This window comes from Orussus abietinus, unplaced genomic scaffold, assembly GCF_000612105.2.
Source record: "Orussus abietinus isolate OABI.00-Male unplaced genomic scaffold, Oabi_2.0 scaffold14, whole genome shotgun sequence".
NCBI lineage: Eukaryota > Metazoa > Arthropoda > Insecta > Hymenoptera > Orussidae > Orussus > Orussus abietinus.
In genome coordinates, this window is record NW_019395994.1 from 1,057,742 (window position 1) to 1,083,299 (window position 25,558).

General features: G+C 39.1%; 4 protein-coding genes, 1 long non-coding RNA gene and 1 other non-coding gene across 18 annotated transcripts in view; 3 read left to right on the forward strand and 3 right to left on the reverse strand.

Moving 5' to 3' along the window:
- LOC105698279 overlaps positions 1-2,687 on the reverse strand; it is a 206,771-nt gene extending 204,084 nt beyond the window's left edge. For all 10 annotated transcript variants that reach the window (XR_001103915.1, XM_012422374.1, XM_012422373.1 and 7 more), the window contains exon 1: positions 2,576-2,687. The gene's annotated coding sequence lies outside the window, so the exon portion shown is untranslated. The remainder of the gene's footprint in view (positions 1-2,575) is intronic.
- A 5,600-nt stretch (positions 2,688-8,287) lies between these two features.
- Trnav-uac lies at positions 8,288-8,360 on the reverse strand. Its single transcript has one exon. It is a non-coding gene; the product is annotated as a tRNA-Val (tRNA).
- A 733-nt stretch (positions 8,361-9,093) lies between these two features.
- Positions 9,094-11,481, forward strand: LOC105698288 (INO80 complex subunit B). Of its 3 annotated transcripts, none has more exons than XM_012422399.2 (6): positions 9,094-9,239; positions 9,542-9,707; positions 9,821-10,010; positions 10,083-10,316; positions 10,537-10,709; positions 10,796-11,481. In XM_012422399.2, exons 1-6 carry the CDS (start codon positions 9,128-9,130, stop codon positions 10,929-10,931), a joined length of 1,011 nt encoding a protein of 336 aa, XP_012277822.1. In that variant the 5' UTR covers positions 9,094-9,127; the 3' UTR covers positions 10,932-11,481. The 3 variants fall into 3 exon arrangements, with proteins under 3 accessions (XP_012277822.1, XP_012277823.1, XP_012277824.1); XM_012422400.2 differs by having other exon boundaries at positions 9,824-10,010; XM_012422401.2 differs by lacking the exon at positions 9,094-9,239 and adding an exon at positions 9,272-9,303.
- Positions 11,482-11,791: 310 nt separating this feature from the next.
- Positions 11,792-24,945, forward strand: LOC105698287 (laccase-9). 2 transcript variants are annotated; one of them, XM_012422396.2, is made up of 10 exons: positions 11,792-11,976; positions 12,356-12,455; positions 13,779-13,893; positions 13,978-14,188; positions 14,475-14,638; positions 14,883-15,063; positions 22,903-23,292; positions 23,525-23,746; positions 23,862-24,080; positions 24,340-24,945. In XM_012422396.2, the coding sequence occupies exons 1-10, from the start codon at positions 11,901-11,903 to the stop codon at positions 24,510-24,512; spliced, it is 1,851 nt and encodes a 616-aa protein (XP_012277819.1). In that variant the 5' UTR covers positions 11,792-11,900; the 3' UTR covers positions 24,513-24,945. The 2 variants fall into 2 exon arrangements, with proteins under 2 accessions (XP_012277819.1, XP_012277820.1); XM_012422397.2 differs by having other exon boundaries at positions 11,792-11,916.
- On the forward strand, positions 16,468-22,672 carry LOC105698289. Its single transcript, XM_012422402.2, has 2 exons — positions 16,468-17,146; positions 18,450-22,672. Exons 1-2 carry the CDS (start codon positions 16,814-16,816, stop codon positions 18,879-18,881), a joined length of 765 nt encoding a protein of 254 aa, XP_012277825.1. The 5' UTR covers positions 16,468-16,813; the 3' UTR covers positions 18,882-22,672.
- LOC111674314 lies at positions 23,598-25,555 on the reverse strand. The gene is made up of 3 exons (XR_002762357.1): positions 24,952-25,555; positions 23,898-24,101; positions 23,598-23,707 (listed from the first exon to the last, which is right to left on the reverse strand). It is a non-coding gene; the product is annotated as an uncharacterized LOC111674314 (long non-coding RNA).
- Positions 25,556-25,558: the final 3 nt, after the last annotated feature.

Below are 25,558 nucleotides of genomic sequence, written 5' to 3' on the forward strand. Positions count from 1 at the left end.
GCAGGGTCGCTCTATGGGCCGTGTCATATGGGCTAACATTCTATGGACTATGCCACGCAATTTTCATGCTCTAAAAGCGTAATATCCCAGGAGACAACCAAAGGTTACCTGACCATGATTTCGATAATGCCCCGGATTATTTCCAAAGCCCTAAATCCTCGAATTGAACGCCCAAAAATATTTTACACGATACTTGAAAACCCCGCCCAGAAAAGGCTCTCTCCGAGCAGATCTCTAAATTTTTACATTAACAAAATTGCCTGACTCCTCATCGCAATAGGACAATCGATTTAATTAATTTTACGAATTTCTTTTTGTCAAAAGCATTGAAGTAATGAAATTTGTTTTGGTCCAACCACGAAATGGACAATTGGCGAAGCTCCTAATTAATTACGTCAAATATAACATGGCACAAATATTAACCTGGAACGTTCAACCAAATTATTTAATTTATTCGTCCAAATATAATTTCGGAAATTAACGTGTAACGATTTACCTAAACATCTTAATCGATCTAAGCGAACGAGTTAGGCCAAGTGAATTATAAATTCGCTTGACTCGACCAAAACATTTTCTTAAGTGAGCCGAATTTAATCAATCAAATGCATAATTCGATCGTGTCCGACGAACCAAATTCTCTATATCTGTACCTCAAGGGGCATTGCACCCCCCACGAGAGTAAATGCCATGTCAAACGAAGTTAAATAAAAAAAGACCAGGAAACCATATTTCCCAAGTTGCGGCCCCATTTACTCCAGTTTCCCGGTAATTCCCCAGTGACCCCGGATCGATCGAGCAATTTCCCGCGACATACGTTACCATTTCCCATTAGAAGCCGCATTTACCGAGCAAAACTGCCCTTCCCAATTAAACCTGCACTCTGGATCCCAAAATCGAGAAGAGTCTTTGATCTGTGCAGCGAAACGAGAAGCCGACGTTTGCACATACGTCCATAGACTCTCCATTCCGTAGACAATGGCATAAAATCGGTCGATCGTTATCATCCTACGATTTTAATCTAAATGCCAGGTTAACGTGGGCCTCCGGACAGAATTTGGGAACTCCTGTAGCTAGCTAAAAGGGTATTCATCGAATCCATTATCCCCGTGGAAGCCCTCTGTTTATTTACCACGAAGCCGAAACCCAGCCGATAGTCGATAATTGCACGAGACAATGGATATAAGGTGACTCGAAATACTTATCGACTCTGCCATAATTGCTTCGCGACCCCGGTAATTTATGCCCGAACGCAGGCGAAACGGTAAAAGGAAACGCTCCTCTCTTCCGCGTGCCTTCGAGGATTTTCGATAAACGCTTTTAGTAACGCAGAGGTGATTCGTTTTCTTTTTTTTTTTCCCTTTTTTTTATGTCTATAAACGTCTGTAAACTATAATGTCTATAAACTATGCTCGATAAACGCTTTTAGTAACGCAGGGGTTATTTGTTTTCTTTTTTTTTTCCTTTTTTTTTTATGTCTAGAATTTCTCGAGTCCTTTCTCTAGTGATCGTCGCGCGTGGATTTTCCGTTAGTTAGGTTTCTTCTGAATTTCTTTTTCCTATATTTGTCAGCGCGAGCCAGGAGAGGAGACGCGGCTATAAATTGCGGCGGTTCACGAGGCCGCTGTACATTATGCAACGCGAGTCATTCCAATTGCTCGGGCTTTGCCCGCTCTATGCCGCTTACTTTACACGAACTAAGTGTAATAGGACCAAGTGAGATTTGAGTAATCCGATTGCCGAGATTGGGCTCGTTGTACCAATCAAATCTCGACTCGCTCCTCCGCCACTCCGACCCGAGTAAACCGAGTCAATGGATTTCCTTCCGCGGCCGATAGAAAAATAATTAACGGCGAAAAAAAAATCAATAAAATACACAAAACAGGAATTTGATTAAACACCGGGCATAAAGAAAATTTAAAATAATCTGTAGCAAGCATTTATCTAAATTTACTCCGTTATTAAACATTGGGAGAGGAACTTGGAGTTATATCTCGCAAATCTACGATATCAAAATCATCCTTGGTTCTCTTATCCGCCATCTTGGCTTGCTCAAAATTACTTATTTTTCGCCAGTCATGACGATATACTAACGTGGCTTTGGAATTAACTCGAGAGTAATATAGGCTCGGTACGACGGTACTCCAAAAACGCAGCAATTACTTCGCGAGAAGAATCCAGAGATTTGCGAAAATAACTCGATTTACCTCCCGCAAAGTGGCAACGGTCGAGTCCTTCGCGCCGCCATCTTGAGTTACTCGAGATCAACAATATAACCGTCGAAGGTGAATTTTCAAAAATGGAGTATCGAACTCAAGAGGATTCGGATTACCTTCGTGCTAATTTATCCCGCTACCCGCGAAATGGCGAATATATCGAGTGACCTTCTTTCCATTTCCAAATGTCCTACACTCGGGAAAATTAACCCCGCTTTCCGTGAACTCACTACTCTCAAGGCGCCCTTAAACCTCGACAAACGTCGGCCATTTCTCGCGAGGACCGATCACCGATCTCGCCCCTTGATCTTGAAAAGTAGATAACATTACGTAACGCAGAAAAGTTGGAGGGTCATCCGTACCTGCGGCGGGGTATTTCGGAAACGCGGGCACACGGCGAATAACTCCCGAGGAGGAAGACTCGGCGAAGGCGACCAGGAACGCGACGCGCGAGCACACCGCCGGCTCGGCGAGCTCGAACTGCACTAAAGAGAGAGACGGGAGACACGCGGTTCCCCTCCGCCGCGCTAGACCTACCCCCACCACCGCGCCACCTGCGCTCGCCGCCCGCCGCGCCGGTGGCGCCCCTCGCGGACGATCTCCGCACTTGCGATACCATTCTCTTCTGAATACACATTTCGTTAATTAAATCATCTATTTGGGTAGTTTTTTTCCTTGTAGGGCGGTTGAATGTAAATATCTATCGGTGACGATCCTGGGGGATAAATTAATGCTATTCGCTTCTAAATAAACATTTTAATCATTAAATCATATCTTTAGCTAGTTTTAATTATTTATAAGTTAAGACCTAACGCTCACACAGTTTAGTCATTATTTGCAATTTATGGTAGAAAAATTGAGTTGGGCTCTGAAATCACGTGTTCGGGCTCATGATACTGAAACAACATGTCTAAGAGTTAATAGCTTACTTTATCGCTTCTCAGTGTACGTGATATAATTATTAACATTCGTTACTTAACAGACATTTGTATGAAGTTTTGCGATTAAATATTTCGACAATTCCGTGAAATTTCGATAAACGCCCGTTTTAACTTGACTTGCAAAAGGCAAGATGCTGAAAGATGTTCGCTCGTGGTCAGAACTCCCCTGTAACCTCGTTCCCGTCATTTTTTCTTAAGCAGGGTAACAAGAAACGCCGCAATGTTGGTAAACTCGCGTGGTGAAAAGTCACCTTCAAACCCGTTTACAGTGAATCTCCGGGGCGATCGCCTGACCGTGATTACTGTAACAAAAACTAGTACTCATTACTCCAGTATCGTTCCCACGAAACGCAGCGCTTGGAAATAAATGTTCGCCGGAGGTTTACCTCTGGCCCGGTGATTTTCCGAAAAACTGACAAAGTATATTCTCTATTCTCGTAGGATTTCGCGTGTCTGGCAGAAATTTCTATCCCGAGGCTCCATTAGCCGCCCTGTTCTTTGCTCATGGGCCATGTCCTGTATCAGGCGCGACCTTGCTCAGAAAATCGAACTCGCGTTCACGTTGGCTTTCCTCGTAAATTCAACGATGATCGCGGCTAATGGAAACAGGAATATTCCATAAGGGAGAATGAACCGGCGTCGGGCTCACAAAAGGACGACACGGCAAAACGGACGTTAATCGGCGCAAATAATCCCGAAGGGCGGTGATCGGATTACTCGTCCCGGCAATGTATAATCTGAAACGGTTGGTTCCCGAGGTGCATCCCCATGACTTTTCCGAGCTCTAATCCCCGCCAGTTTTTACAAAACCCACCACCGAGCAACCTCTATGGATCGGCGCGCCTCCACCTTATTGGGGCATTCAGGGCCCAATCCAAAGGGGGATTACCGCGAAATTACGATAATTCCCGCTGGATCTCGCGAATCCGATTGAACGAATCCGGGAGAAATACTCGGATATAAAAGAAATTCTTATTCTCTAGATAAATAAAGATAACTAAGCTAAATATATGAAACGTTCCGATGTTTAACCCGACCCGTGGTCCTTTCATTTTTTACCCCTTGCCTTACGATTTAAATTCCAATAGCGCGTGTCATAAACAAAAATGTCGGTCATACATCGGGCCATTTCACAGTTTGGCTGAACGTTCAGTCTTACACGTCTCTCATACGTTTTGTTTTCGTTTGGCCCGATTGACATACCACGTCTCTCGCGCGTTTTGTTCACGTTTGGCCCGATTGATATACGACGTCTCTCACACGATATTGTAGGTGAAGAGGTTAAGGGCACGACGAATAAGAATCGCTGCTTGACGCTGGATTAAGGAGGCCTTGACCCAGAGAGAAATACAGCCCTATGTACAACTCGGTACAGTCGCTTGGAAGCTCTTAAACCCTGCTAATCGCGAAAGCATTTCTTAGATTAACTTAACGTTCACTTTCTAGTATCCTATTGCTTGGCCAATAATTGCGTAGATCATCGCAAATGGATTGGACACGCCACGACCTGGCGGAAATGCAGTACTACATTCTCGACCTAATTACTTAAAAATCCTTAAACACTTATCTAATTGCTGAAACAGTTTCTAAGATCTATTGAAAGCGGCCGAAATATACCCTCTCTTAATCCCTGGAATCCACTACCATTTAACGATGCATTTAAATGCAACGACGGAGTTATACGGTACATTGCGAACGGGTTAAGCCATGACCCAGCGGATACGCGCATCTATATGCATTCGCCCTAATTTCGGTGGCTCCACCAAGCTGGGATTGGTCTTGCGCGGTTCCCCTTGAAGGTGTATAATTCCGTCCGGACCTATCCCTCCCAGGACTCGTTCGGGACTCGTCCAGGCTCGGGTCAGCTGAGCGCGACTTCGGGTAAGTTCGGCAACGATCGGTCCCGGTGCAGCAAGGATCGATTTTTCACTCCTCCCGGCAGGACTGCAGCTACGGATGCAACGCGCCGGTTCCACAGGCAACTCGAAATTTTCCTTCCAGTACCTTCCTGCGAGCTTCTTCCGGGCCATGTTCCAGGCAGGACCGGAAACCTACAAACGGGGTTAATGAGAACTTCAAATAAAGACATCGAAGAAATAAACAAGATCGTGATTCTCTCTACAAATGCCTAGGTACTCTTGACGAAGACTGAGTCGATATCCTAATCTAAACTACTTGATGAGGTTTAATGACACATGTTAAGGTAATGTAAAAGTGGCATCAAAGAAGTCTCGTTTATAATACTTTTATTCGAACTGAGTGTACCGAATCATTTCAAACATTTTAATGTTAATATAAAGACTATAAAAAGGTCCCGACACCCATGAAATTTCAATTTTTTTTTTTTAATTTGTTTATATACATTTGAAACATTTTTTTTTATAAAAAATGAAATTTCATGAATTGTATGTGTTTATTATATTTCGTAGCTGCCGAATGAAGGTAATGTCATCATTGAGCTAATTACAAAGGATCTCACATGTGCGGTACAGAGTGACTCACCTATCCGGCAATTTCCACATTCCGGATAGAATTTGCATCGTCCGCGGCTCAACATGGTCGTTGTCACGAATTTCCGCGAGATCGACGCATAGCCAATGGCGCCTCGTTCCGGCAGCAATAAATAACAGCAACACCACCTCTCACCCGATCGAAGCGGAGTCTTACGAAACGAAACGCGGAACCGGAGCGCCATCTGTTGTTCCCGCGTCGAACCTAGTGCATATCTTTAATCCGATTGGCCGTTAAAATTCAAATTTACTCGGCATGGTTGCAGCTGTCGTTCGCGTCGGCGAAAAATAAAGCTTCGCCATTCCTTTTGGCCCACCTTCGGCGCAAAAGAGGCTTAAAAGAGTCTCACGAGCGAACTGGTTCCCGTCAGAGGGAAAGAGAAAGAGAAAGAAGGGAAGCTGCAGTTTCGCGCGGGAATTTATTTTCCAGGTAAGAGCAACATTTCTCCGAGTTGGGGAAAATGGACGGGGAAATTTCTTTCCCACGTGGGGTTTTGCGATCGCGAGGGCGTCGACTTCCACCACAGACGGCCACTTTGCCCGGCACAAAGATGGCGGCCACTTGGACGATTTTCCTTTATTGGCCGCCATCTTGGTTCCATCAAAGACGGGATATCTCCTCGACGGCATCCCCCGGGCTGCACCGTGTCCGGGTGCGGCCGGATACTTCTCGCCTCCTCCTCCACCTGGGGAGATGAGGTTTTCGAGGGCTCTTCACCGAGGTGTTCTTAAAGTATTCTCGTGGCACTTGACCCACCTACCGTACCTCTTTCTCGGTTTTGTTCAACCGGTTGGTCGCGGAACCGGGAGCAGCTCCTTCCTCCTCGAGCGAACGAGAAGTAACAAATTACGGTCAAAGCGTAACGTTAATAAATATTAATGATTACCGCTCTCTGGCGGGAATACATTTCCCCCCCAGCCCTTTGTGACGTCGAGGACGGGTTGTCGATTTTCTCGAGAAAATTGCATCCGAATAAATGGATACAACGTATCTAGCTAGCCCGGGATTCTTTCGTACTCCTTACGGAATTCCAAGAAGCGATTAATCTTCACGATTTACCGTAAAACTTCGAAGAAACTCTTAAGCACATACAGGTTTCTCCTATGCAGGTAGCAAATGGTCAAAAACGTTAAGCGGGAAATACGCTATTTGGGGCAAATTTTTGGTCTACCATAATTCTGGGGCAATTTAAAAAAACGTGCAACGTTTAACCGAAAACAACTGATTTCTGCAATGTATTAACGTCCTACACTTAGGCCTACATACAAGGCATGTGTATAACAACAGAGATAAGCGGGGAGATATTTCACGCCATGTCGAAAGGGAGGCACGGCTCCCTAGTACCGTGGAACTGCTTTCAAGGGGCGAAATGTTCTCTATCGGCAAAGAAAAACACGTCTGCAAATTTCATATCAAGTATCGATAGAATGAAGTTATCGCCTTTTCGTTTTTACCATCAGGGTCAACGTAGGTCGGGAAAAAAGACTATGAATACGAAATAAAGTTGTTACGCGTAGATGATTGAGATTAATACGCGGCCCCCACGTATACCCTGTTTTACCGATCACGAAGATTTCGCCTCTTCGACAGTAGTTCCAATTTTTACAGAGGTGTAAGGTCGTAGAGGGCGCCAGGGGGTCGTGCCTCCCTTTCAAAAAATGGCGTGAAACATCTCCCCGCTCATCTCTGATACCGAGAACTACACCTGTGGAAGCAAGATGGCGGAATGTCCCTAGGTACGTCTACCCATGTGTCTACTTTCTTGTACGTATGTACCTCGTATACCAGTTTCTAGATATGTATGAACGAGCGGTTACCAGCCTCGGGGGATGTGATCGCAAAGAGAGGAGTCATGCTCTCGCTAAAGTTCGAAAGAAGAGGAACAGTTGGACCGGCTCGCGGAGATACGCAGGTGGAAAGCCAGATGGTCAAGAAACAGTGAATGGGACCTCGCGAAAGAAGCGTGCAGTTTGTTGCGGACTGGGAGTAACTGCCGGGACGTAACAAGATGAATGTGACTGCGCGAGGGGAATATCAATTTCAGTTTCCTGCAGCTCGCTCCTTCCTCCCCTCCTCGGTCCGCTCCTCCTTTTCGCTTATTTTTCAGGGCCATCAGCCGCTATATGATGGACCCCCTCGGAATCCCTGCCAGTCGGCGCGTCAGCGCTGTTTTTATTTATGGCTTTTGACTCTTTCATGGGAATAAAAGTGGTCGCCCCCGGCCGAAGTCTTTCAAGATCCTTTTGTGATTCGCGGATGAATTCGAGATATCGAGATGCAATCGCGTATAAAATGACGTGAATTTGGTCGGAATCCATAGAAAAATCGATGCGCTACGTTCGTCATCCGCGATAATGAAATTCTTGTTGAAAATGTAGCGGTTAATATAAATTCTTCGGTTGAAATGAATTTTAGAATTTTAATGTAGATTAAAGCATGGAATAAAATAATGCCTTCAAATTAAATTGTTACTTTTAATCAAGTGTATGTTCATGAATGAAGGATCGATGCGAGTTCAATTGAACGAAATGGATACAATGGTAAGAGTGGTATTGTCGGATAGAGAGGATTTAGGGAAATGCGCAGAGGAAAGTTAAAGAAAAAAATTGAGCAAAAATTCGCTGGTTCCGGCCGGGATCGAACTGGCGACCTTCTGCGTGTAAAGCAGACGTGATAACCGCTACACCACGGAACCGCGATAACTCATGCTGTGAACTATCATCATCCAACCTGTCTATTTTAAACTTTAATATTAGAATCAAAAACATTTTATATTTTGGAGCAGATAACCTTACCAAAGATAAATTACTACGAGAATTTATTGTCCTTCTCCAGAGAATTTTTGTGAACATTTTCGTATTTGTTTTGACATAATTTCTCTTTAACACTACTTTCACCTGTTTATAATTGTTATCTCTAAAAGGACGCTTTCCACGATTTTTAATTGATTATGAGATGCATGTCATCAAATAGTTCCATATTTCTGAGTATACATTTTATACTTACTGAAACAATCTTGCTTTAATCTTGCTTTCACCGTTTTTTGCCCCTAAGGGCGGCGCAACGAATTTCTGGTAGGGGCTCACACACTCGCGATGGCGGTGCCATCTACCAGTCGCCGTTGGCGGCTCACGTACTCGTGATGGTAATACCATGCGGCTGTGACGGTGGTGGCTTACCTACGCTTCCCGATACCGCTCGCTTTTGATGGTAAGGGAAGAACACTCGTGGCGCCCTCTTTGACTTTACCCTTCACTCACCTTATTTATTTTATCAGAGATGATCTCTGGTTAGAACAATTAGGAAATATGAAGCAGGTGACCTACCAATCAGGAGGCTGAAAAAATTGGCACAACAATATGGCTATCCTACCCTCTCCCTGCTCGACGCACCGGCTTCCCCCCTTGGTCTGAAATGGAACTCTGGACTCCGTCCATATATTCTTACGTTCATGCTCCGTCCATGTATTTTTACGACCTAGTATTTACTAATGTGTGTTTACGCATGCTTGACTTATTCTTTGATAAAATGGAGAAGTTGAAAGAGGGGAGTTCCGACGAAGATATAAAAATGGGTGAGTATTTACTAAATCTTTATGATTTGTGTAATTATCGTACGGTGACAGTCTCTGAATTGAGGTTAGCTTATGTTATACTTATATTTATATTTACTTATTTTCATAAAGAGCAGTATACAAGGGCCTGTATTAATTAAGCAATTATAAATTTTAAATAGAGCAATAATTTAAATTGCAGACTAGCTTGAACAATGATAACAATGAAATAACCTATATGTGTATGAAATCTGTATTTGACAATGGAGGAAAACATTGATTGTTTGATGTACATAAGATTTACATGGTTTTATGATTTCCAGATATGAATGAATTATCGCCACAAAAGAGACACAAGAAGCACAAGCATAAAAAGCATAAAAAGAAAAAAGTTGCGTATGAAGACAGTGATAGGTTCATGGATGTTGGTGCAGATTTGGAAAAGAAACAGTCTTTCAAAGTCAAATTGAAAAGAGAGGAAGAGAGAAGGTTGGTGGCCAATTCTTTTGTAATATGATACCCTTGTGTTAAGTTAGCATTATTGTATTTTATTTATTTCTAAGTGTGAATATGTAATGTTAATGTTTCACGATGTTTAACAGCAGTTTGGACAAAATGCGTGACAAGCTAGTCAAAGTTTCAACCTTAGGTACTGCCGGTCCGAGCACTGCAACATCTCCTAAAGCCAGTACTAAAAAAAAGTTAACAAAAACTGGCAAGGGCAAAGATAGCGGCACAAGTAGCGAAGAGGAACGCTGGCTTGATGCAATTGAATCTGGAAAGTTGGAGGAGGTATCTTCAATGTTCGACATTTTCTTGTAAAACTATTTTTCTTTTAAGTAAACTAATGTTAATTCATTACAGGTAGATGATGAGTTAAAGAAAATAAAACCAAAGGATCCAAAATTAATGACTGCGCGTCAGAGGGCAATGTTTGAACGAAAAACTGACACAGAGCCTAATCCTGGCGTGGAACAATTGATGTCATTGCCAACTGGGTATAAGGAGAAAGTTATGACAGCAGAAGCTATTCAAAAAGCTGCTTTAAAATCATTAAAACGTAAACAGCTTGCTGATGAAAAAAGAGAAAAAGACAAGGTATTCGTTAAGTTTCCAAATATCAATTGTTATATGGTCATTTGTATATATTTTTTCATTCTGGATAAACAATATGATTTCGAAGTAAAAATTTCAAATTTAATTTTTTAAGTATATCGGCATATCAAATGCTAATATTTTCAAAAGTTACTGAAGGAATCCTCTTGAGATTTTATAAAAGAGATTTTATATATATATACGAATTACGTTTCTGCTTCAGAAAAAGACAATGGAGAGATTGTTGAAGAAGCAAGAATCTAAAGCTTCTAAAGTGACAAGTAAAGGAAAACCATCTCGACGGCAAGTTCCATTAATCACTTACCGTGTAACTATCGAAGGTAGTTCCATATCTCTTCCACCGGGAGAGCAATTTCCTCTTCAATCGGCCACTGAGTAAGCATAATCTGGTTTATGTATTTGTTATAAATATTGTAATGTTTTGCGGAATTATTGATAAGTTTAATTATTTGTATTTCCAGAAATGATGCGCCTCAGCAAATTCTTTGTGGTGTCGATCGATGCAGAAACGCAAAAAGGTACTCGTGTTCAAAAACCGGACTTCCCCTTTGTAGTTTAGAATGTTACAAAACTAACTTAAGTACGATAGCAGTGTAAAGGTAGAATAATATTTTTATTATAAATAGAAACGGTGATGTGCAAGTCAGTCTTGCCAGTCATTGACTTTAAAGTATTGTGTAAGATAGAAAAAGTTGATGCGAAATAAACCGGCTTGTACATATCGAATAAGACCAATCTTTGAAATTCGTTTTCTTAGAGAAATGTGTACGACTTATTTCAATAAAAATAGGGTATGCAAATACTAATTACCACTATTATTGTTAAGAAAGACGTACATTTTCAGATTTCAAAGCAAAAAGTTCATTGTACTACAGCGACGATTTAAGAAGTACTGAAACTTTCTCGGGAATAAAAGCTGGAATCAAAATCATCGATTAAAAAAAAAAAAAAATGCGAGCGCGAACGCTCAGCCGTTGATGCATTTTATTATTTCACTAAGGCGTAATTCGACGTACATATATGTTAACACTACCGACCGGCGAATTTGGAAGTAAATGACGATCACGAGTATCGCAAAACCGATTAATAGGCTTCCGGTCGATAAAGTATTAAAATTAGAAGTCGTGTCAAGATGACACAACCCTTCCGCATTTTTGTTAACCTGCGTCTATACCTCAGAATGTTCGTCTCTAATGTAGATATTTATTGAGTATTCATACAAAAACTTAATTTCTACGTTCATTGCGCAATGACGTCTTACTGACACACTTAACTGTTACGCTCGGCGTAATAGCGTTTCATCTGCATCTTTGTGTAAACTATTATTATGTACCACTCCGTTCTCTCGTAGGTTACGTAGGACCTACACGGCATTGCTTGCATTAAGGTGGGACTGCTCCTATACCTTGCTTTCACCGATTCTCGGGCATTGCTTTCGGGTAAACGGTCGCGCGCGAAGCAAGTGGCGTCAGTGCTCTTTCTGGTTTCACGATCGCGAGATCGCCGGTCTACCTGTCCTGATGAGAAGAGAATTTCTCAGTCGTGGCCCAGTGATACTGGGTCATCATGCCACGGCTACGAGGTGAAATCATCGCCGGTCTCACCGTCATTTTTATCACAAGCGTTTCATCCATCGAATATGGTAAAGATTGGATTTAGACAATTTAATTCCTCCGTAAAGATTCAGTCATTATTAGAATGAAAATGTATAGCCTCAAATGAAGCCTAGCTTTACTTACATCTCTGTTATATGTGATCTACTAGATTCTGTAAGATATAATGAATAATTGATTACCTGACTAAAGTCAAAGACAGAAATATTAACCGAGTTAAAAGTGATCTATCCAATTGTTTCTGGAGGAACTAAATAATGAGCTAGGAGTTTATGAATATCTGTTTGGAATTTTTACCGTAATCAGTGGTGTCGTTTTTAAGTACATTATCGTTGTAACGCATCCTATCATCAGAAGTGTAAATTGGCGACGCAGATGCTCTGTAGAATAATGTTAAAAAATTATCAGGTCTTGAGAAGCACAACTGTTCACGGCCTTGCACTTCCGGAACGGGTCCAAAGAGGTGCAGCTATAGTTTCTTCGTTGAAGAAGTACCGGTAACAGCCAGGTATGTGAAAATAAGTAGAATAGGTAATTAGCAATCTCATTGTGGGATTAGTTTTTTTTTTTTTCCGTAATCTTAAAAATATAATATGGATTCGACGTACCAAGTTACAGTTGGATTTCTGTCTAACGATTGTCTGATCGAGTCGAAAGAAAGAACAATACAGTAATTTTATAAAATTTATATATATACTGTAAATAGTAAATAGTTACGAAATGTACTTGTTAGAGAATTACATCATTTAATTTATTTTCTTGGAGCACTTGGGTACTATTAACGAGAAACTTGGACTATCTGTTAAAAAAAAAAATTGTTTCCGAATTTGTAACTACGTAAGTTTGAATATGAAACCAATACAAGTTATTGTGACAACGGAACTAAACTCTGTAAAAGTCCACTTTCTCAAATTCGTCACGTAAGCGCAAGGTTACGTAAAGAAAAGGAAGAAGACATTTAGTTTTGAACCAGGAAATTGTCCAAGGAGTTTTTATTACTTCTGTGTACACATTAAGTCTAAAGAAACGCTTCAAGTTCATCGAGTAACGGTGTACGTAAGTACCGCAGGTTCATTTTTTCCCATCACAACAGGTTTCGGTACGGGATTGCAATACTTTACTGTGCTACAGTCATGTCGAATGAAAGTACACACATTGTTAAAAATATCTCTTCGAATTACATACGTATAGTCGAAGTTTTTTCAAAGTGTAATACTTCGAAATTTCGTGTACAATTGTCTTTGGGATTTTAATATACAAGTATAGAAAATTTCAAAGAACATATGTACTAAATTTCGAAATCTTTTATGTACCTGCTAATACTTTTGTACGAATTTTCCTGTAGAAATGGTATATTTCGAAATATAGTACAGTGGCGGACATGAATGCCTCCCCTGCAGATACGGCATCGCCTGTGCAGGATAGGAGGGCATTGATATCTCCCAGTGTACAATGGCGGACATGAATGCCTCCCCTGCAGATACGGCATCGCCTGTGCAGGATGGGAGGGCATTGACGTCTCCCAGTGTACATTTGTTCGGTTTTCGGTTCGAGTGCCGATATTTTTGGTATTAGTGTACATTTTTTGATACATTTTTTCAGGAAAATATGTTGATAACTTAAGTTTAATGTGCTTTTTTTGTACGATTTTTACAGCATAGCTGTACTATACAGTTGCATGCATATAATTATTCCATGAACATTCAGTATTAATATTTTTAATATATGGAATCACCATAGAATATTCATCTAGTACGCACGTAAAATTACAGTTTCTAGATAAATTTGAAAATGTATAAAAACCGAATTCCCTTTTGTATTCTAATTTTAGGTCTTGTAGTAATTTAGCCGACGTGAAAAATGGACAAAATACAACGTGTTCCGAAATGTTTAGTGATAAAAGTAATCTGGTCATTAACGGAAGAAGTCCTGGTCCAGCGATAGAGGTAATGACTGGTTCTTATTTGATAAGTTGTCATTTACAAATGTTCTAATTTTGATCCTTGCACAGAATATTTTTTATTTTATAGGTGTGCCTTGGCGACACGGTTGAAATTTTCGTTTATAATAAATTGAAAGCAATGGAGGTATCTTTTCACTGGCACGGCATTATACAAAAAGGGTCAACTCATATGGATGGGGTGGCTATGATAACTCAATGTCCGATTTTACCATATAGTGCTTTTCGATACGCCATGAAGCTAGAAACTCCTGGAACATACTTCTATTATGCCCACGCAGGTATTAACGCAAATTATTTATTAACATGCTACATCTTGATATAGACTAATTAGTCTTTCTAGAATTAAAAATCTCAGTGAATATTTTTATATAAATACTGCAGTTTAATATTATATGAAAATAAAGTCAAAATTAAATTTTACGTACTGGAAAGAGATGAATAAAATGTAAATGCATAAACTGCAACGTGTCATGACAATATATATCATAATAATTAATTCAGTTGAAATGTTATGACGATGTGAAATTTAAATTTGTAATTTTTTTGTTTAACTGAAATGGCTAGCTCCGCAACAAGGCGATGGATTGTACGGCTCGTTAGTTGTTCGCAAACCAGATGACAACCCATCTCTAGAGAAAACTCTAATGTTTTCTGCGAGATCATCGACACCACTGACACACTTTTCCATTCTGAACCCACAACCGATCGAACTACTCGTAAATGGCCAGGTGATATAAATTATTAATGCTCGCAATACTCCGTCATGCTTATGTTCATTCTTAACGTCACATTATTTTCTAAAAGCATTATTAGATGCATACGTTAGAATAAATATAAATAATTGCGTTATCCTAATTTTTAAATACGATTTATAATGAAAGCCGCTAAAAAAACACACACAACGAGAATCTGTAACATTTTATTAATGGAAATTAATTTTAGTTGAATTATTGAAAATATCTATGGTTTCAGACCGGTGACAAAGAAACAGTACTAAATAGTGGAAGGCGTTACAAGTTACGTCTCATTAATGCAAATGTTTTCAACTGTCCGATATCGTTCTCCATTGCAAAACATCACCTTGAAGTTGTTGCCATCGATGCCAGTCCTTTGCAAAAAATTACCTCAGCATCTCATGTGATTATGTTTCCAGGTATGTATTTAATAACTATTAGTTAATAAGGGTAATAAAACGTTTAGTTCATGCATAAAATTAATGAAGAAGGAGGGAGAATTTAAAAGCAAAACATTAACGTTCTTGAAAGTCTCTTTCTTGAAAATATATATATTTGTTTTAGTCAACTAATCGTTTTTCTCTGTGTAACGTATGTTGACAAAATTACGCAAAATTAATTTAACACATTAAATGACTGCAATTCATTCAATAATGTTGACTATCCTTTTCCTGAAATGTATGTATTACATACAATTAATTAAATAAAACAAACAATTTGTGAGAATTCTTATAACCGGAACTGCTACTCATCGTAGTTCCGGTGAAGTATAAGCCAGTGGAAAATGAAAATATAGATGTCTTCCATAAAAATAAGTTAACCGTTCTTCTGGCTACCATAAATCCAGTAAGTACTGCACTTTACACTCTTTCGTCCATTTAAACGTAGAGTGTTAAAGACACATTTTATGTGAGTCAAACTGCTTACGCAGGTTCATCCTTGATGTTTGTTTACGACTCTCTCTTGGTACTCTGTTTACTCATTTTCGTATCGCACAGTTAAAAAAAAAGACAAAAAACAGAAATTGTATTAGTTATGTTTCTTTCTATAACTATATTTGTATAAGTTTGCTCAAATAGTAAACGTTAAGTGGGAATCAAATTTACTCATTTAAATGATACTCCGTAAGTACATCTCTTTAACAACAATTTCGTTCGAATGTTTTGTAAGTACATAGTTCAGTGCAGCATATGCACATTAGAAGAAACTTTACTATGTCATTGATAACGTATTTTAAACACTTTGAAACATGTTTGACAGATACGTTGAAAATGACACCATAAGGTGTATTATTTAATTATATGAATGAATTTGCGCATACTTAAATTGAAAGTCTCAAAACCTTGCATTTCACTCTGCTGAATGTACGGGGTATTTTAAGCTCTGCAATTGCGAGAGTAGACACTGTTAATCAACTAGGCAATTAAAAAAAAAAGTGGAAGCATTGCCACTGAAATCGGTTTCTAGGAGGGCATTTTAGTCTATACCCTTAAAAAAAAGTGTTGCATTCGAATCGACTGATTTGAAGGGGGTTTCACTTCACCTTAAATATTGAAAGAAAACAGCGGTCGTTCCCGCCCGAGTCGCCAGTCCCACCGCTCCATTCATGCACATGACCCACGTGTCCGGCGCCCAGAGAGACCGCGACTCCATACGACTCGGCGGGGCCACGTCCGAGCGGGCGTCTGCCCCTTATATAACCTTGGTCCCACTCCGCGGCCCGTTCGCGGATCTTCGTGCGCGATCGGGCGCCGCCGGCGCCGGTGGCCGCGCGGCGCGCTCACGCGGAGGGGAGGTGGTCGGGAAAAAAGCGAAGGAAAGGCGGATAACCGGGGTTGCACCTAGGCGAAAAATCATTAAGAGCGGGTCTCCGGGTAAATCGGGTGTAAATCGCGAGCGTGGTGTCGCCCTGTCCTCGTTAGAGGATCCCTCGGGGCGGAGGTGCCGGCGCGCGGCGTCGGACTCGCGTGCACGTTGCGCGGCACATTGTTCCCACGTTGACGGTGCGAGCCGGGTGAGCGCCGCGAGCGTCGCGGACCCTCCGGCGGTTTCGGCCGGTCCCGGCGGCGACGCATGAACGGCCGGTGCGCCCAGTGAACTCGCGGCCCGGTCGGGATCGCACTGGCGGCTGACGAGGCAGGGGCCAGGCCTGCCAAGGGCACCGGGGGCATGGAGTGGACCCGCGACAAGACGCTGGAGCTGCTCAGGGAGTACCAACAGCGGCGCGTCCTCTGGGACTGGAACGCCCGTGGGTACCGCGACCGCGCGCGCCGCAAGCGCGCCATCCAGGAGCTCGCCGACATCATTGGCTGCAACACCCTCGAGGTAGAGAAGAAGATCACCAACCTAAAGTGCCAGTATTCCCGCGAGGTCCACAAGATCCAGAACAGCAAGAACGTCGCCACCGTGCCCGACGACGTCTATGTCTCCAAGTGGTTCGCCTTCAAGGCCATGCAGTTCCTGCAGTTCGGCACGCGCAAGTACTGCAAGAGGAAGGTTAAGGTTGGTTCGTTGCTTGGTCTTACGCTATTACCGGCTTGTTTTGGCATGGACTATTTTGCTGACACCTTAGTTCAGTTTCAAGGTTTCGTGATCTTTGCAACGAAGGAGGATTAAGGTATGTACGCCGATGCCGCAGCCGACCGGCCTTTGTCTCTGGAGACTCACGTGCGCCTCGCGACTCTTCGCGCCGGGATTTCGATTATTAACCTATCTAGACAGTTATTGCCGTTTTACCGTTTATGTCGCTTATGTCGTTGAGGTTTTCGTATCCGGCCGAAATCTGTTATCTGTAATATCCCCAAAGATTCGTTTTACTTTAATTTCTTTAAACGATTACTTAAATGTTGGTTTTCCTTCTCTTACCTAGTGTTCCCTAATCAGGAAGGCTTAATGAATATTTTTGGACAAATTCATCTCATTTGTAGAATTTTTTTTTAATTAATAAATCTAGGATGCAAACGAACCATGAATATGAGCTGCATCGATCGAAAACGGTGATATAAACTAAGGATTAAGATTTGATGCTGTTTTCGAATAAAGTTCGTTTTCTGTTTTAATAATAACGATTGTGTTTAAAATATTAACTTTTTACTTTCATCGTGTTAACGAAAGGTTGTCATTGATCATTCGGAATGCTCTTAATCTCCAAGGTCCTCGATTTTGCCATGGAATTTTTTAAATCACTGAAAAGTTGGTTTACAGAGTTGTATTTTGAACTCAACTTTTGACAGTATTGCTTGGACAGTAGTATTAAATGTCGACCAATATGTTTTTGTTGAATTAAATAGCAATAAATTATTATTCTAATTGCCAAGGTTAAATCTCATTGTAAATTCATGAAATAGTTTTCGGATATCAGATACTTTTATGCCGAGATCCTGGAAATAGATCTTCAAGATTTTATTTTTGACTCAAGGTCTAGCTTTGAGTCTTGCAAAAGTATACGGTCGTTTCATCTAACATCATTTTGTTAACATTATACTTAATTTGAGATATATGTGTATTAGTTTGTATATCTTTTGAGGAAGTATAATTTTTAGATTCAAAACGTTACTTAGATACCTTTAATATTTATCACACAATACATTTTATACATTAAAATTTCGTATCATTCAGTGAATTTCCTTAGTATACTGGGATGTTATACTGTGTCAAAGTCAATTCATAAACCAACTTTTGCGTTACTTTGATAAATACTGGATATAATAATTTCTAATGTCCTAAGGCATGCCATATTACAGTAGACTTACATTTATTATTGGTAACTAATGTTTCAACCATTTTAACGATATCATTTTTGCAGAAAGAAGATGACCTGAAAGAAGAGTATATCGTCAGTGACATAGACCCTGAGAGCATAGCATTCGTTGAGTGCAGTGATGAAACAAATGGATCTATAACTGAATCATTTAATGCTTCGCTCAGTGAAGATGCAGAAGAATCCTCGTCTTCCTTGAAAGTGGAACGCTTCAACGGCCAGGTGACAGATCACTTCAACAGCCAACTAATGGAACACAATAGTTTCCTAGGATTGGACGAAAGCGGACAGATGACATTAGATTCAGAATCACCAGATCGCACAAAGACTAAAGAAGAATTTTTAAAATTTGGTGAAAGCGTAGCTGTGCAACTTGCTGAGATTCCAGACTCTTACTCAAGAGCAGTGGCTAAACTAAGAATCAATCAAATTCTCTTTGAAGCAGAAATCGGAGCATATGCTCAAACTCGCCGTTAATTCTTATTCTGTTCATATACAACGAAGGGCGCTACCGCGGTAGAAAATATGTTACAGAAGGGTGAAATGTTTCTGTTTGACAGAATCGTCCTTGTAAGCAAATGTGGTTGTGGATACATATGTCCAAAGTGAATGAACAAAAATTGTCCAATGCATTCTGTTCCAAAGGATTTCACAAAGTGACTCTAGAGCATTGAAAATTTATTATAATATTAGGAGAACAAACGAAAATGAGAACTGCACAATTCTTTATATTTTTGTCTGATTATCGTATTCAAACATGATTTTGAGAGAATTAGTCATGTTATCATTTACCATACTAATGAATGATGAAGATAATACTGTAACTACTTGCAGAATCTTGTAAAATGATCACAGTATCTGAAATTTGTCTAGGTGAAGGATTGATAAAAATGTATATAAATAAGAAAGTCAGAGGTGAAAGGGTTCAAAGTTGAAAAGAGACAGTTTTTCGTGACAATACACAGGATAACTTTTATAGAACAAAAATATTCTCGAATTACTCGATAGGTAGGCTTCGAAAACGGTTGACTTAATTGTTGCAGTATTTAAAATTTGTCAAATATACATACCCGTAATGTCAAAAAAACGAATATAAGAATAATCTAAAATGGTACTCGAAAGATAGAATAGTATTTTTCAACTTATATTTTTCATATAGGTTTCTACATTATTTTTATGATTATAATGCATTTTCATTTTTATTCCATTCAAAAAAAGTTTATGGATACTGCAGATCTAAAATTTATATGGAATATTAACAGTGAATAGAAACGTATTACTCATGGTTTTGCTACTTTTTGGTTAGTAGTATTTTTTTTTAGAAGAGTCTTTTTTGCAAGTCAGGATTCAGGTAGAATATGGTAAATAAGAACGACTCAAGAACAACGAAAGACTGCTTATCATTGAACACAGTTCAGTGGCCATTGAACGAAGTTCAATTATCATTTATTGATCCGGTATCAGTTTTTTTTTTTTTTAAATACTGTTTTCATCACAAAGTACTTTTGTACACAGGCTGGTGGAAAGAATGAAGTCAACATTAAAAAACATGTTAGAAACAGACCCGCCGTTTTAAAGATACAATGTAATGATTCGAGTTCCCTGTGATTTTATAAGAACAGAAATATGCTCTTTTCGGTTTATCATTTATATCCGATTCTTAAATTCGTGCAGAAATTAAACCATTTCATTAACTAGACATTTCGTAATTCCTCAATATTATATAAACGAGGGGCACTATATTACAAAACGTACTGACAATTCAAATGTAGGTTTTCGTTTGTAAAGTGGGTTTAATTTAAAAATCATTGAACTGCGCTCTTGTCGAGTTCCAAAGGACGTTTTGATAATCAATGCCGTAGAACGAATGGATTTGCACAATGGTGGAAATACTTAACAATCAAAAATGTCGTATAAATGTGCGTGCTTGAGTATGTTTTTTACGGACAGGTCGAGTGTTATACGTACACATTTACCGGGATTCTATTCAGAGCTTTAAATGAGAAAAAAAAAATACGTAGTTAACACTTAATCTAAAGTAGACAGGCTATTTTTCACAAAGAGGAAGTGTTGAGATGTAATCGGTAATGTTTAAGTCGGCTCATAATCGTTATATTCGTTGGGAAATTGTAAATACGGAAATCATTAATTGAGTACTTCTATATATTACTTCGATCGATCTCAGTTTCTCCGTTGAGGTGATATGAACGGCGCCAAGAAATTGAATTGACGTCGGTAAAAAAGAATTCTGATACACCATCTAACTGATAGACTTTGTGCTACGGCGTTAAGAGCGAAAGGATTAAGGAACAACTCTGACCGCGGAAGGTTAAAATCGAAGGAATCGTTTCCAAACTTTACATGTATGTCGAGAAGCCCTTGCGTTTTGAAGTCTGTTTAAATAAGAAGTCTTCTGTTTAGAAGGAATCATTACTTTTATATACTCGTTTTAATCTTAAGAATTGTTAATAGGACTGTAACATTTCTGCTCCTTAATAGCATCCCTAAGGTACCGTTCGATTCGTTGTTTTCAAAATTGTATGTACTTGCCCCATTTTTAATCAAACGAATTGCATAAAAGAAATTATTTATGATCCTCTTTTATAAATAATCTCCTTCAGTTATGCATTTTAGTCTCGTTCTCATTTTGCAGGGCAAAGAAATTCAAGTGTTATTGTGTTTCGTTCAAAATTGAATTCTGGTTAGATTCTTATCTTTTGTGTTTTTATGTAGTCAGTACCGGCGAAATCGAAGGATTCATATTGATTTAAAGAGTACCGTTAAGTATAGCATACATGACATTTTAAAGTAACCTGTTGGCATTAAAAAAAAAGGTCTATTTAATATTGCCAATTGTTTTGGCATGTGCGATTGGAATGTCTGTTAGGAAGATTTTTTTTTTTTTATTTTGTTCATAGAGTTGGATTGCGGTGATATTCATTATATTCAATCTGTCTCTGTAAGGGGGAGGTGATAACAATGAGGGCTGTTATTGGAGCAAAAATGTCTGAGACCTTGTTATTAGTGTATTGGATTTTGCCAGTCTGTCGGTTATTCGTTACTGAAGGACAATTTAGATACTCTTGGTTAATATTAATCGCACTGATCATGTATTGTTTCTTCTGTATTGATGTTGATGAAAGTTTTTACGTTTGTTAAATGAACACTCGTGTAAGATCAAATGTCATAGTTGAATAGCTATTAATAGAGACTTGTGCTAACGAATTATTTACGAGGTACCACCGACTTTACTTAATATAATTTCATTATCCTCCGCAGTGCTGCTATTTAAATGCGCCGATTTGCAGTTTTATTCTCTTACTTTTGTAGTTGTTTTGTGATGATAATAACTGCGATGTAGTGTATCGATTTTAATATTAACGTTGAATTATTAAGCAGTGTGAATAAATTATACAATGAAGAGTTTTACGAACGCATAATTAATGTTTTGTAGTGAGATGATTGTTTTGGCAATTTTCTCTTATTTTGTACGCCAGCGAGTATGAATGGAAACAAAGAGAAACTTGGAATGAGCGATTTTGTGGATAGGTTGTCTTGTTAGTATGTATTAAATACAATAGTCGCCTTGCGACAATCATGGAAACGTTGCAGAGGGTGCTGTAAAATTTTGCTAATTGTGATCCATTATTATTTCGTTTTAGCTTTCCGGATAAATTACCAATTTTTTCCAAAGCACACAATGTATGAATTGTCTAATTTTCATATTATTATGTAAAAGGAAGGCTTTGGCACATTACATATTGTAACATGTGTAACAGAATTCGTAGTTACGGTTTATATAGCGCTGTCCTTGTTGAAAATGGAATCGAAAAGTCCTGTACTATTCTTTCCTACAATGAAGTTCGCGATTGATTGGCTGTGCTTCAATTTGTTATTACAGAAAATATTTGCACTGTAGGGAAAAATGGTACAGGACTTTTGACTCCATTTTCAACAATTATAGTGCTGTATAAATTGTGACCACGAGTTCTGTTATACTCTGTATAGAGACAATTTACCGAATGTTCATGTTGGCAGGGCTGTGAACAAATAATGCGATTCAAATTTCCTTACAATATTTTTCGTGTCTTTATTAGTGACCTGTAACTAAAAGAGATTCGTGCCACGTTTTCAAAGATCGCTGAAACATTTCCTCGTGGAAGTATCAATAGTCTTCTTGTGCATTTATGCATTTTTTATGTAAGCCTTTTGGAGATACGTTAAACTTTGTACACTTTTGTTCAATAAAATGTTTAGCGTTCTTTAAATCTCTACTGGTCGTTTATTTATTTTACGATTTTCATTTCCACCCAAATCATTTAATACGAAATAGATTACTTTTTATTATGTAATTTTTTGTTCACCGTTCCGTAAGATCGGGTAATACTTAAATCATAGGGCAACAGATTTGACATTAATAAGCCGTAAAAGTCTGCAACGTAACAGATTTTCAATTACAGATGATATTGTGAGATTTTAGTAATAATACTATTTTCAGGTGAAAGATTCGATGTCATCGTGGAAACAAATCAACCTCCAGGGAAATACTTAATGCTCATCCAGGGGCTCCAAAGTTGTGAAGGATTATTTTACCATAATCATTTTACCTATGGTAGTCATCTAAGAAATTTGAGTACAATTAATGATCAGCGAATGTACTTCTCTCAGGAACAACTTGCGACCTTAGAGCACGGTTTTGACTGTCATAGGTTATTTAAAAATGTTATATGTGCACATGATATGAAAGTTGCTCACGAAGAAGCTCAGGATGAAGCACAGGAAACCTTCTACGTCTCTTTCGACGTTAATCATTTCAACGATTTCACCGATGACATGACCGACTACAATTTCAAAATCTACGAGATCGTTAATTATCCGTCGTACTTAAGTAAGAATCCTTATATTTAAATAGTTAAAATGATATGTACGGCGAATGAAAAATAGTCATACATTTCAGTTAATTCTAATGTGTAAAAAATAATATAGGTTTGTATATTTTAATTTGAACAGAATTGTAGAAAAACCATGTGTGCGCGTCGTACGAAGAATAACTACGTATTTTTATTCAAAAGTGGGATTACCGGTTAGACGCTATTTTTTAATGCCATTTTCTTTTTCAGGTATATCAGCAGAGGGGGCAAATATTCCCCAAATCGGAGGAATGACATTTAAATACCCATCATCGCCAATTTTGTCGCAAGAAGAAAACACTCCAAAAGAGTTAGTTTGTACTCTAGAAAGTCGTTCCGATTTGTGTTCCGACACGCCATTATTCTGCGAGTGTTTGCAAATCCTCGAAATTCCTGCAAAAAAAACAGTAGACATAGTTCTGTTGAACGAGGGTAAGATGAATAATTCTACACATAAGTTAATATCAAGTTCTGCTACACTTTCGATTTACTCGGGTTTCTGTAATGCGATGTGCTTAGTTTATGATCTTACAAATATATTTTTCAGGGTTTGGAAGTAATATCTCATTCACTTTCCACTCACACGGGCACAATGTGAATGTTATCGGAAGAGGAAGCTTTGAAAAGCCAATCTCTAAGGAAGAAATTAAATCTCTGGATAACAAAGAACAGTTACACCGAAACAGCATAAATCCATTGAAGAAGGACTCCTTTGTTGTTCCGAGTAAAGGATATGTTATTCTTCGATTTCATGCTGACAATCTTGGTGAGTTTTACATTCCTTAACCTGTTAATCCATAATATAAAGTTTTTGAATTTTTTATCAGATCATATGTTAATACATATTGTGACGTGGTGGATTCGGTCCAAGTATTCTTTTTGGCCGACTTTCTATGTATAATGTCTGGCGGTCCCGACCCGCGAGGAAGCACCGCCGATTCGCGTTTATTAATCTATTTTTTTCTGCGCTAATCAAAGTTAAATAATATTATGTAAATAAAATATATTTTCACAAATTGTTTCAGGTTACTGGTTATGGGAAGTGAGAAGCACTGCAATTGCACCAATGATTCTCGGGCCTGGTATGCAATTTCTTATGCGCGTTGGTACCTCTGAAACAATACCAATCGTGCCAATAGATTTCCCGACATGCGGGAGCAACAAAGGACCAGCCTTAATTTTCGAATCCGATGACTGAACTTTTATTGCAACATTCTCTTTTCCATCTCCATGCCTTGCATTACGTTCGTGACAACGTCCTTATATATTTACTGATATAATGAAATAATTTATTGCATACAACCAATGACACAAAGTAGCAACCTCGGGATCGTCCAAGAGTACATTCAAACTACATTTATAATAGAGTGTCGTCGAACTTAAATATGATTTTAGACTATTGTCACGTCCAACATATAGCTAGCTTTTCAAGACCTCAAACCGGACATATATTTTACACGGCGCAACCACAAAATGGAAATCGGTGAACGTGGGAGTGGATTTTAAGTTCCTAATCAGCGATGCTCCCAAGGACAGTTTTTCTTAACGTCCTGGACATGATATTATATCGAGGTTGTACTTTTAAGACGCATTGAGAATGTTAGTCTTAGCTTAGTGACAGAATATAATATACTTACAGGCAGGGTATGTTACATTCTGCTCGATGAGATAAAATTATTTTATAAATAATACGTGATTTTTGATTTGCGTACAGTCCTTACATAGTAATGTAAAGGCATCATTTAAGGTCAATTTACACACGTCCGATTCGATTAATTATCCAATTTATTCATTCATTCGTTGGAAAATTGATGGATCGATCACTCATTTATTGATTTATTATGTAGTTAAATAATGATTTTTTAATTAATATATTTGATTCCAATTTAAAATCGTCGATAAATGCCGATACCAAATCCATTTACTTTGCATCCTTCTCCGCTCCGCCGGTATGGACAAACATGAAGACAACACCAACTCTATTCAGTCTTCCACCATTGTGCGCATGCGCACAGCCCCTGAACTTTCGGCGGTACTTTTTGAATATTCGTCCACAAGCCAACCTTGAATCCTTTAGAATTTTCACAGTCAACGGCATGCGATAAACACGTGTTGTAAAAAAAATGATCTCATTTCCTCATCGTGGATGACCCTACTGAGCAAATTTCACGATACTTTCGAGAGTTTCGTGAAACAAGATCGACGGTCCGATTCAGCTTCGCGAATCAGATATGGCGGGGATAG

Coding starts and splice junctions, on each gene's coding strand:
- LOC105698288 (XM_012422399.2), top strand. CDS start 9,128: ATGTATTTTTACGACCTAGTATTTACTAATGTGTGTTTACGCATGCTT. Junction 9,708..9,820: donor AAAAGAGAGGAAGAGAGAAG/GTTGGTGGCCAA, acceptor GATGTTTAACAG/CAGTTTGGACAAAATGCGTG. Junction 10,317..10,536: donor AAAAAAGAGAAAAAGACAAG/GTATTCGTTAAG, acceptor TTTCTGCTTCAG/AAAAAGACAATGGAGAGATT.
- LOC105698287 (XM_012422396.2), top strand. CDS start 11,901: ATGCCACGGCTACGAGGTGAAATCATCGCCGGTCTCACCGTCATTTTT. Junction 13,894..13,977: donor GTCCTGGTCCAGCGATAGAG/GTAATGACTGGT, acceptor TTTATTTTATAG/GTGTGCCTTGGCGACACGGT. Junction 15,064..22,902: donor TCATGTGATTATGTTTCCAG/GTATGTATTTAA, acceptor TACTATTTTCAG/GTGAAAGATTCGATGTCATC.
- LOC105698289 (XM_012422402.2), top strand. CDS start 16,814: ATGGAGTGGACCCGCGACAAGACGCTGGAGCTGCTCAGGGAGTACCAA. Junction 17,147..18,449: donor ACTGCAAGAGGAAGGTTAAG/GTTGGTTCGTTG, acceptor TCATTTTTGCAG/AAAGAAGATGACCTGAAAGA.